The sequence below is a fragment of the Mustela lutreola genome, chromosome 1 (genome assembly GCF_030435805.1).
Source record: "Mustela lutreola isolate mMusLut2 chromosome 1, mMusLut2.pri, whole genome shotgun sequence".
Taxonomy (NCBI): domain Eukaryota; kingdom Metazoa; phylum Chordata; class Mammalia; order Carnivora; family Mustelidae; genus Mustela; species Mustela lutreola.
This window is the reverse complement of record NC_081290.1, coordinates 211,445,884-211,458,689: the sequence shown is the minus strand read 5'-3', so window position 1 is coordinate 211,458,689 and position 12,806 is coordinate 211,445,884. Positions and strand designations below refer to the sequence as shown.

Genomic DNA, 12,806 nt, shown 5'->3' with positions numbered 1-12,806 from the left:
GTCTATGACTCAACAGAATGATGAAAGTGTAAAAATCTTAAGTTTCATTCAAGTGTCAATGCATTTAATACAAGTTAGACATCTCCAAATCAAAACCACAATGGGGTAACTCCTCATACCTGTCAGAATGGCTAAAATCAAAAACTCAAGAAACAAGTGTTGGTGAGGATGTGGAGAAAAAGAAACCCTCCTGCACTCTTCGTGGGAATACAAAATGGTACAACCACTGTGGAAAACAGTATGGAGGTTCCTCAAAAAATTAATAATTAATAATAGAACTACCCTACAATCCAGTAATCACATTACTGGATATTTACCCAAAAAATACAAAAAACACGAATTTGAGTAGATACATGCATTCCTGTGTTTACTGCAGCATTATTTGCAATAGCCAAACTATGGAAGCAGTGTCCATCAGCAGATGAATGGAAAAGAAGATGAGGTGTGTATATATACACACATATATAAATATATACACATGAAATAATCAATGTCAAAGTATCTTGTACTGGGTCCAAAAGAATTCAAGCCTAATTCATGATAGATCACCTTTTATTACTCTTAAATGTTGCTGTTGTCTTCTAGAATGATGTTACAGCATGAAATGTACTTTACAGTTTGGAAACCAGTTTCTGCACATAGGCTCTATTTAATAGAAAGCTTTTCAAAGGGGTGCCTGGGTGGCTCAGTGGGTTAAAGCCTCTGCCTTCAGCTCAGGTCATGATCCCAGTGTCCTGGGATTGAGCCCCGCATTGGGCTCTCTGCTAGGCAGGGAGCCTGCTTCCTCCTCTCTCTCTGCCTGCCTCTCTGCCTACTTGTGATCTCTGTCTGTCAAATAAATAAATAAAATTTAAAAAGAAAGCTTTTCAAACCAAATAAAATTGTGTAAGTATAACATTTACCTTACACACAGTTTCTAGTCCATAAGAATTTTCACCTCGACTAGAAGCACCACCAATTTTTTCTACTCTACTTATCACACCAAGAGAGGCATCTAAAACAAATGGGGGATCCTAAGGGAAGGAAAGAAAAAAAAAGAAAACAATTAAAACTAAGCAATCGATACTGTACAATTATTTTAATTAGAAATGCCTTAATTAAAAATGATAAAAAATGAACAAAACTGCAAAGAACATACAGATGTACATATAAAAATCTAATCCAACAAGTCTTACCCGTTCCATGCTTTTAAAATATAACCTGTAATTCGTGACAGTCAGAGTTCCTCGGACAGCACCAGTGAATGGACATATATAAGTTACATCTTTGGCTGCAAAAGCAAAGAGTCCACAATTTACTATACAACATGCACTATTAAAAACTGCACTCTCATCTTTTCAGAAGTGAAATTTACTAAAATTCTGACTGCTGTTCTAACCTATATTCCAAAATGACAGAATCAGTGTTCCAACAGAACCCAGAAGCCAAATCCAGGCTTCTAACCATGCAGAAATCTGGGAGGGACTGAAGAGGTAGAGATGACCCCTACCCTCTGACAGGAGACAAGGCTAGCCTCTATCCCTGCTGGATAAAATACGTGCGGAAGCTAGAGTAGTGGATGGAAGGGTAGTAGTGATTCAGTTAATAACTGCAGATGTCTCAAGCCACAGTCACCAGTCAGCACAGTTTCCAGGTCACCTCATCAACCTGCTGGTTGTCTTCTGGTCAGTTTAATGTATCAACATTTCTCTAAAAATATATCAGAAATATAGAAGAGAAACTCCTGACCTGATTATACTTATGGGGAAAGTATTGTAGGAGAAATGCAATGTATATGAAACATTATCTCTTTGAAAGATAATAGTAAAATAAGAGGATATTATATTCCTGACCAAGCAACTGATGTCGAATTTTGGAAAGAAACAATTACAAGAATTGTTTTATTAAATGATAAATAATGGATCTACACAGTATAATGCTTTTTAAAACATTCATTAATTAAGCAGGATAACTCAGCTACCACTAGCTCAAAATAGTATTTAATATGGTAGAGTTCATAATGCCCACTACAAACTTTTTTACATCTTAAAATATTCATAAATCCCTGGTATGTCATTATAGCAGCAAATGAGCAAGTAAAGGAATATCTTCATCACTCCAGAAAGTAAGGCACAACTAGAAGCAACAAATTGCAAAGAACTTTCCAAAGGACTTCTGGGAAAATGCAGGGACATAAGATACATTTAATAAGGTATTACAACTTCCTGACTTTGCTTTTTACTCACTACTCTGAAGGACTGAACATTTTGTATGGAATCTGAAATGAGACTGATCTTACAAAAACATTTCTAACCTTCAAAGTAGTTCCCTCAGGAATGTTCAAGTATGAGCTACATTTTTTTAAATTGTTGTCTCCAATGCATGTTTCATTTAGAGGGGCACTTTTAAAATTAAATAAACTCATCATATGGAAAGATATACAAACTTGCCTTGCATATACTTTCTTGCTCTTATAAATTTTTACCTCAAGTAGAAAGGCTTTATTCAATGTTACTAAAACATTTCTGGATTCTTTCCAGAGCCAGTTTTCTTACTTACACAAGAAAATCAACCTCATTGTTCTATAAGCTGCCTCAAGGTATGTCCCTCTTAGCCCCATGTTTTTGTTACATCTTACCTTTTATTCTAAAATTATGAGATAATATTCATGAAAGTACTACACATACAAAAGAGTTTATATCTATGAGTTTATATCTATGTTACTATTATCACTGATCATTTGTTCTATCCACTTTATCCTCCTTCTCAGTTTGGTAGTAGCTAAATCACACTGAAGAAAGAATTTGTGCTTAGCAGGATTTGCACCAAATAGATGAGAGATTATGACCGGAACCACACCAGAGCAAATGACAGTAGGAACACCCAGCACTGATGCCCCTGCACTGCAGAGTTTATAAAGTATTTTTCACCTGAGTACTTCCTTTAACCTTCATAACAAACCTATATAAGACTTATACTTAAACCTATAAATTTTAAATGAGAATACCAGGGCTGAGAGAAGTATAACGAAAGCCTAATATTTCAGAACCAGGAACTGCTAAGATTAAGACTTGAAAGCAGATCCTCTGACTACAAATTCCAAATCTCTTTCCATCATGTCATGCAAAGCTAAGCCACTAACATAGCACCATCTGACTCCTGTGTTAAAGGTTAAAATACTGTAGTCTGGGGCTATCTCTATTTCTGATATACCCAGACCACAATACTCTGAGACTGTTACTTGCTTAAAGCATGCCATTGATGTTCCTAACACTACTCTAACTTAAAAAACTATACTGAAGATTTACATTAGGCCAACTAAAAATCAAATGACTCTTCTAGAGGAATTAACATATTCAAGGTTATTCTAGCCTTACACTTTACATTCAATGTCATTTTTGCATATAATCAAGTCTAGACAGATAATTTTCAACCAGAATATTTAATATATTAGGTAGTCCTCTAAATTTTAGAATACTGATACTGCCTGGTGGTACCAAAAGAGCTTAGATTTACTAACCCTCTCAAATTTTCACTGAGTTCAAAGGGGAAGAAGCCATATTTTCGGTGAGGTAGACTAAAATGACCTTGAAAATACCTGTCTGTAAGGATATAAAATATATACAAACAAATGTAATAGATGAGAGCATGCAATCTGTACAGAAAGAGACATAAAAATATATACTAAGTAATACAATGAAGGGGAAGTCCGTTCTGCTGTGGGATGAGGAAAGTTCAAGGAACGGAGAGGCGTGTGAGTTGTGCCCTCATGGCAGGTGTCCACTAGATGGGCAGAGATGGTGAGATGGCGCCCAGTGCACAGGAAGAACTGAATCCAAAATACAGAAGGGGAGAAGTAAAGGACCTACCTGGACAAAGGTAAGTACACAGTCTGGCTCTCTCTAGCTCACACCGTTAATCACACTCTCTTCACTCCTCAATTTCCCTCCCTGGTTCCTCTTCCACCCCATGTTGTAAATTGACAATAAAATGAAAGGTGCTGTTTCTCTGGCTAAGAAGCCATTTGTTCTCCTAACACATTACTTCGTTCCTCAAAAGCTATGGTATTTTTTAGATCACCATACAGATTTAATGAAGTAAAAGCATAAGAACAACATCAAAAAAAAGTCCATACAATCAGTTACTGCTTAGTTCTTTAGGCTGCAGAAGAAAAGCACCTACATGCAAACAGCTTGCGCTGCAATGGAGATGAAATACCTTCATCCAAAAACTGACACGAGCTTATTCAGAACAGATAAAATAAAGGAAACAGAAAGAAAGAATGTGTTTTAAGAAAAATCACTTGTACAAAGCGACAGACAATCCGATGTTTTATCTAGGCAAACCAATTTCTTACTGCAGTCATTCAAAATAATGAAATACTCTTGAAAATTCAGCAAGAGTTAAAAAAAAAAAAAAGGCCCCCACTTTCAATGAATGTAGAGCAAACCGGAAAAGCAGCAGAATATAACTCAATCTGCATGTTACCCTACAGTCCAACTACAAAACCAGCAGGTGTAATGGGTCTAGGCCTAGGGGCCACACCAGATATTGGGAAGGGTGGCAGTAATGAGTGCTGCCAGACAGGAGGTGTCTTGGACAATGAACCTGTTCTCTCTACACTGAGAATACTGAATAGTCTGTGCACTCAGAAAAGAGAAGTAAATTCAACAAAAAATACCATTACAGACCCATGTCTTTAATATTTTCTCCTGGAAGCAAGGGTGGTTCTTCCATTTCTGCTAATTTGTTAGATTCCCTCAGGACCTGGATTGGAAAGGGGAGGAGGGAACAAGAAAAGAAACATGTTTTATTCAAAGGCTACTTTTTCACTCCAATTTCAATTGAGCATACTTGCTCTTATTTAAAGTTACAACATTATATCACACATACTACTTTAAATTAAGTTATAGAGATTGTGATGTTGGCATGTATAACATGTGAAGCTGCAGTTTTTCTACCCAGCATTGACTGAGTGCCTACTTCGTGTAAGGTGCTGTACAAAACACTTGACATTTTTCTCAGTGAATTCCCCAACAGCCCCATAAAGGGTAGATATCTGTTATTATCCTCATTTCCTAAATGAAGAAAAACAAGTCAGATGTGACAATTAACTTGTTCAAGATCACACAGTAACAAGTCAGAATCTAGATATGAATTATAGTTTAGTGGACTGCAAAGCCCAGGTTCTTCCATTAAGCCATGCCCAGGGGCCTTAGTGCATTTAAACCCAGATAAAATCAGGCTCTTACGTAGATTTAATGTTTAGAGAATTTGGAAATGATGGTAATAAAGTATCTTGTTGAAGAGAGATCTTAAATAGATTAAAATCACGATCAACACTATACTAGACTCCAAGAATGGATAGATACAGAAACATGTATCTGTATAATAGATTCACAACCCAAACAACCACACACACACACACACACACGCACACACACGCACACAAAGGCGTTGTCATAAACTAAATATAAATATGTCATCCTAGCTACCACGAGCCTCCCCACCTCTTCCTCTTTTACTACCAAACAATAATCTTCATTGTCTCCAGATTTTTTAGTTCCCATTAATTCTTCAATGTTCTGCAATCTGGCTTTGCTTCCTAACCCAATCCTTCCAGGGAACCTACTTTCTTCCCAATCACCTACTCATTACTAAAGATAATGAACATTTCTCAGTCTTTATTTTTATCTCTTAACTACATTTGACACTATCTACACTTGCCTGCTTCTTGAAAGCATACTGTCCTGTCAAACTCTTCCTTCTCTGACCATTCTTTTTCAATGACTTTTATTCCCTTTCCTCAACCTTCCTCATTCCCCAGACCTTTGTCTGTACCTCACTTTACTCACTTGCTGATATCTCATACCCTATCTGTGACTTCACCTAACTTCAATCTATACTGTCAGCCAAGATTTTTCTTGGACTCTAAGTTCCATTCATCCCACTGCTAATATTCCTCCCCAAACAGATGTCCCCCAGACTCTGTGAACTCAACAGATCTCAAATCGACCTGTGTTCCATACTTAGCAAAGGACACCAGCATCAATTTGGTTGTCTAAGCCAGTTCTGGCGGAGGAAGGAGCAGTGGTCTCTGTGCACCCTCAGGCCTTCTGCTTCAACCCTGACTCATTTCATTAGACTGAGAACCAATACCACTAGAAAAAAGATGCTCACTTTTTAAAGTAGCTTTTGACTCTTATTTCCTTCAATCCAAAAAGCAGATTTAGAGACTTCAAAAGAAGGTAAAAAGGAAGGAAAACAGCACTGCTGTTTTAAAGGACACCTTCTACAGGCCCCTCAAACTCGGTTAGAGGTCTCTTCTGCATGCGCTCCTATCTAGCACTTACCACACCACTCTGCTTAACTGCTTTCTTGCTACCAAACTCTGAAAGAAGAGGTATCATATCTTAGACACTTCTGAATACTGAACAGAAATATAACACAACCCATATATGTAACTTTTAATTTTCTAGTAGTCACTTTAAAAAAGTAAAAAGGAACAGGAAAAATTGATTCTAATATATTTTAATCTAATAAATAAATAAAAATATTGTCTTCTCAATATGTAGTAAGTATTTTTAAGTATTTATGAGGTATTTTATATTTTTTTATTCATACTAAGCCTTTGAAACGCAGACTGTATTTTCTACTTATAGCATATCTCAATCTAGAGCAGCCACATTTCAAATGATCAACAGCCATATTTCTAGCGGTGCCCATATTGGGCAGTACTAATCTAAGGAATCTAATTCTTCTTGATAATTAAGTCATTCCTCACTTTAAGTTAGGTGTTTAGGGAGGTTAGACAAAATAGTTAGATACTATTGCCAGAGCCCAGTGTTCACCTAAGGCCAATAAACTAAGAACTATAAAGAACAAATTAATTCTGTTTAATAAACTTGCAATCTAAACAAATAATATCATTCTTTTGAAAGCTTAATTATTTGTTTCATAAAGTAACCTTAATGCAATACCTAAAGAACTAAAACATACACAAACATATAATTTTTTATCTTCTGCATTCTAAATTTAGGAAGTCAGAGAAAGAGAGCAGGAGGAAGGAAGGAAGGAGAGAGGGAGGAAGAATGAGCTTGTGACAATGCAGAAAAACAGGATATAAACTTGCAATATGCAAATATATACACTTTTCCTGGGTTCAAATCCTGACCATGCCACATGCTAAGTCCTCTTGGGTAGAGTGCTCAACTTCTTTATGCCTCTATAAAATGGTAATAATCATACTACTCCACAAAAGTGTTAAATGAGTTAATACATTTACACCAGTGTTGTCACATAATACATAGTTAATAAGTGTTTTCTCTTGAGCACAATAAAAATTTAAACTAAAACTGATGACCAGAATCTGGTAAGAACTTCTACTAATTATGAAAATAACAGAATTAGATTGAAAGATACAAAAACAACTAAAACAGTACACAAAGAACAAAAATCAAACATGCTGCCCATGTGAAAAATCATTTTAAATGTTTTATCCTGGGGGCACCTGGGAGGCTCAGTCAGTCAGGGGTCTGCCTTCAGCTCAGGTCATGATCCTGGGGTCCAGGAACTGAGTCCCAAGTCGGAATCCCTGCTCAGGGGGAGTCTGCTCCTCCCTCTGCCCCTCTCCCTGCTCATGCGCGCGCACTCTCTCTGTCTCTCTCAAATAAATAAATAAATAAAATCTTTAAAAAATAAATAAAATAAAATGCTTTACCTTTTGCCTATCACCAGACTTGGAAATACAGAGATTATGTCCCTTACAAAGCCACAGGAGTTCCCGCACTGCACAGGTATACATTCTTGTGACTGCTACAGTATTGTTTCCCAGGACTTTTTTCTGTCTCTCTGTATTTCTACACTCTGAAGAAAACTGCAAAGCCCAGAAAATGTGTGTTGTATGCAGGAACAGAGAGGAAGGCAGTGCTAGCACAAACACAGGATAGAACAGGAGGCATTATCTTCATAAGTAAAGCGTTTTCTTTTTTTTCTTTTTAAGATTTTATTTATTTAATTGTCAGAGAGAGAGAGAGAGCACAGGCTGGCAGAGTGGCAGGCAGAGGCAGAGGGAGAAGCAGGTTCCCTGCAGAGCAAGGAGCCCGATGTGGGACTTGATCCCAGGATGCTGGGATCATAACCTGAGCCGAAGGCAGCCACTTAACCTACTGAGCCACCCAGGCATCCTCATAAGTAAAGCTTTATAAAGTGAGAAAAGAGACATGCAAGTCGTGCATGTTGAGAGCCATAGGCTCTCTTATATTTGCTCTGACCAGAATGTCACAGAGCAAGGCAAGGAAGAGAAGCCAGTCAAGATCCAGTATCTGCCCAGAAAAGCTGCCCCCCGTGGCGGAGTTTTAACAATAGGCACACACCAGAGGATATACAACTCACTTCAGAGCTGAAGATATAAAAGGAACTCAAAAGAGTGAACAGAGCAGGGCCAAGGGCAATACAGATCCTTTGGTGGCAAACACTGATTATGAACAAATCTATCCTTAGACAGCAGAGGGAAAAAAAACCACAGGGTCTACAAAAAAAGATTATTTGACAGGGAAAAGGAGGCATCTGCCTGAGGCTCAACAAAAAAAGCAATCTTCTGAAAAGAATTATCTATAGGCATTAGCAGAAACATAAGCTATTTGGAAATCAACCATATTCCCTAAGAAATAAAACAGAAAGTCATAAGGAGAGACACTGATACTAAGAAAAATGGGTAAGATAAAGAATGATTACAAACATTTTAAATGTAGTAACAAAATTTGTGTTGGAAATAATAAAGAACTGAACTGATTAATCAGAAAACAGCATTTATTTTGAGGGCAAACATGAAAACTGTTCTAAGAATTTGTAGGAAAAAGGCAAATCAAAACATGAAGGAAGATGATAAAGAGCCAATGAAAAAATTCTATTTCCCAAAAGAAAAAAATCAAAACAGAATACAAGCAAAAATCCAAGATACAAGTGAAGAACACGCTTTTGAAATGAATAAAGATTTTCTAAGTTCGCTGATGAAAATAGTTTGCTATGATCCACATAAAAATCAATGAACAGAGATGCCTGGGTGGCTCAGTCTGTTAAGCATCTGACTCTTGATTTCAGCTCAGGTTCTGGTCTCAGGATTTTGAGATCGAGAGTCCCACATCAGGGCTAACCATGGAACCTGCTTAAGATTCTTTACCTCTTCCTCTGCCCCCAGCCCCCTAAAAAAAAAAAAAAAAAAATCAATGAACAGAGGTATATGTAAGTGAATTGTAGCAAATGTTTTTGAACTGTAAGAATTAAAAGACAACCCATGAGGCTACAGGCCAAAAGAGAGAGGGGTATGGGGGAAGCTGTGTACAAAGCAAGATCAGGCCAGCTTCAACTGATCCCTACAACTATACTCCAAAAACAGTAACAAAATGCAACCAGATCTTTGAAAGAAAATGCACTGACACGTTTGATGGCAACAGGAAGTTATTCTCTGATATACTAAGTCACCAAAAATATAACCCACATGTCCTGCTTTTAAAAAAGAAAAAAAAGGGGTGGGGCGCCTGGGTGGCTCAGTGGGTTAAAGCCTATGCCTTCGGCTCAGGTCATGATCTCAGGGTCCTGGCAGCAAGCCCCATATTGGGCTCTCTGCTCTGCAGGCAGCCTGCTTTCTCCTCTCTCTCTACCTGCCTCTTTGCCTACTTGTGATCTCTGTCTGTCAAATAAATGAATAAAATCTTAAATAAATTAGAAAGAAGAAAAAAAATTACCTGAGGCAATAATTAAGCTGTAAAGGGGGAATTAAAATTTATGTATAAGAAAATTGTGTCTTCTTCAATTTCTTTCATGAGTTTTCTGTAGTTCCTTGAGTACAGATCCTTTACCTCTTTGGTTAGGCTTATTCCCAAGTGTCTTGTGATTCTTGGTTCTATAGTAAATGGAATCGATTCTCTAATTTCCCTTTCTGTATTTGCATTGTTAGTGTGTTTTTTTGTTTTTGTTTTTGTTTTTTTAAAGATTTTATTTATTTGACAGACGGAGATCACAAGTAGGCAGAGAGGCAGGCAGAAAGAGAGGGGGGAAGCAGGCTCACTGCTGAGCAGAGAGCCTGATGCGGGGCTCAATCCCAGGACCCTGAGATCATGACCTGAGCTGAAGGCAGAGGCTTAACCCTCTGAGCCACCCAGGCACCTCAAAAGCAACTGATTTCTGTACATTGATTTTGTATCCTGCCACATTACTGAATTGCTGTATGAGTTCTAGTAGTTGGGGGTGGAGTCTTTTGGGTTTTCCGTATAAAGTATCAGACACAAAAAAATGGAAGACCATTCCATGTTCATGGATCAGAAGAATAAACGTTGTTAAAATGTCTATACTGCCTAGAGCAATCTATACTTTCAATGCCATCCTGATCAAAATTCCACCAGTATTTTTCAAAGATCTGTTGAGAGTTTTTTCAAAGAGCATTTCAAAGGGTTTTTCAAAGAACAAACAATTCTAAAATTTGTATGGAACCAGAAGAGACCCTGAATTGCTAAGGAAATGTTGAAAAAGAAAAACAAAACTGGGGGTATCACGTTTCCTGATTTCAAGCTTTACTACAAAGCTGTGATCACCAAGACAGCATGGTACTGGCACACAAACAGACACATAGACCAGTGGAAAAGAGTAGAGAGCCCAGATATGGACCCTCAACTCTATGGTCAAATAATCTTCAACAAAGCAGGAAAAATATACTGTGGGAAAAAGACAGTATCTTCAATAAATAGTGCTGGGAAAATTGGACAGCTATGTATAGAAGAATGAAACTTGACCATTCTCTTACACCATACACAAAGAAAAACCTGAAATGGATAAAAGACCTCAACGTGAGGCAGGATCTATCAAAATCATAAAGGGGAATATAGGCAGTAACCTCTTCGACATCAGCCACAGCAAATTCTTTCAAGATATGTCTCCAAAGGCAAAGGAAACAAAAGTGAAAATGAACTTTTAGGACTTCATCAAGATCAAAAGCTTCTGCACAGCCAAGGAAACAGTCAACAAAACAAAGAGGCAACCCACGGAATGTGAGAAGATATTCACAAATGACAGTACAGACAAAGGGCTCATATCCAAGATCTATAAAGAACTCCTCAAACTCAACACACAAAAAACAGATAATCACATCAAATAATGGGACAGAAAACATGAATAGACACTTCTCCAAAGAAGACATACAACTGGCTAACAGACACATGAAAAAATGTTCATCATCATTAGCCATCAGGGAGATTCAAATCAAAACCACATTGAGGGGGCACCTGGGTGGCTCCGTGAGTTAAGCCTCTGCCTTTGGCTCGGGTCATGGTCTCAGGGTCCTGGGATGGGGCCCCACGTCGGGCTCTCTGCTTAGTGGGGAGCCTGTCTCTCTCTCCGCCTGTATCTCTCTCTGCCTGCCTCTCTGCCTACTTGTGATCTTTCTCTGTCAAATAAATAAATAAAATCTTAAAAAAAAACACATTGAGATACCACCTTACACAGTTAGAATGGCCAAAATTAACAAGACAGGAAACAAGTGTTGGAGAGGATGTGGAGAAAGGGAACCCTCTTACACTGCTGGTGGAAATGCAAGTTGGTGCAGCCACTATGGAAAACAGTGTGGAGATTCCTTTAGAAATTAAAAATAGAGCTACCCTATGACTCTGCCATTGCACTACTGGGTATTTACCCCAAAGATACAGATGTACTGAAAAGAAGGGCCATCTGTACCCCAATGTTCATAGCAGCAATGGCCACAGTCGCCAAACCATGGAAAGAATATCCTTCAATGTCCTTCCATGTCCTTCAACGGACGAATGGATAAAGAAGATATGGTCCATATATACAATGGAGTATTATGCCTCCATGAGAAAGGATGAATACCCAACTTTCGTATCAACATGGACGGGACTGGAGGAGATTATGCTGAGTGAAGTAAGTCAAGCACAGAGAGTCAATTATCATATGGTTTCACTTACTTGTGGAGCATAAGGAATAACACGGAGGACATGGGGAGATGGAGAAGAGAAGTGAGCTGGGGGAAATCAGAGGGTGAGAAAAACCATGAGAGACTGTGGACTCTGAGAAATAAACTGAGGGTTTTGCGGGGGGGGGGGGGGCGGGGGAGGAGGCGGCGGCAGGGGCGTTGGGTGAACCTGGTGGTGGGTATTAAGGAAAGCAGGTATTACACAGAGCACTGGTTGAAGTGCATAAACAATGAATTTTGGAACACACACACACTAAAAAAATTTTTAATTTAATTTAGTTTAAAAAAAAAAAAAGAAATTTGTGATATATAGCAAAGACTTAAGTTTTACATCTTAACTACCCTCCTGCCCTTCCCCGCCAAAAATCCACTTACTGCCACCCTATTAAACTCTCTGAATCTTAGTTTCATCATTTATATTATCAAGAAAGATTTTATCCTACAGGTTTGCAAATATGAAATGAGATAGTTGCATCACAAAGGGCTTTGTAAGATGCTAGTAAAATGGAAAAAATACTTATACTTATTATTCTTAGCAGCATCAAGTTAAGTTTTTACTGTCTCTTTCCACCACGGCCCTAATCACATGATGCTTTGTCCCTCTGATCCAAAAGAGATAGGTATTAATATTTGAGACTGCATGTCATAAATCTCTCTTACCCCTGAAAATTTAGCTACAAAACAGCAAGCATCTTACTATTTCTAATATTACAAGGAAAACAGCAAGAAGAGTGATATCAGTATCGTGGCATCATACCCTAAGATGGCCCTCATTTTTGTTGTCCCTTCACATGTAAAATTTGGCACCTCTCCACGAACCCAAGTGCCTCCACAGGAGCTCTGG

The 12,806-nt window shown here is 38.1% G+C and overlaps 1 protein-coding gene across 3 annotated transcripts in view; it reads right to left on the bottom strand.

Annotated features, from left to right (window-relative positions):
* Positions 1 to 12,806, bottom strand: part of MTMR2 (myotubularin related protein 2) — a 122,853-nt gene that overhangs the window by 48,574 nt on the left and 61,473 nt on the right. For all 3 annotated transcript variants that reach the window (XM_059185906.1, XM_059185914.1, XM_059185924.1), the window contains 3 exons: positions 4,671 to 4,746; positions 1,176 to 1,270; positions 903 to 1,013 (listed from right to left, as the gene is read on the bottom strand). In XM_059185906.1, the coding sequence (XP_059041889.1) occupies positions 903 to 1,013; positions 1,176 to 1,270; positions 4,671 to 4,746 (282 nt within the window). The remainder of the gene's footprint in view (positions 1 to 902; positions 1,014 to 1,175; positions 1,271 to 4,670; positions 4,747 to 12,806) is intronic.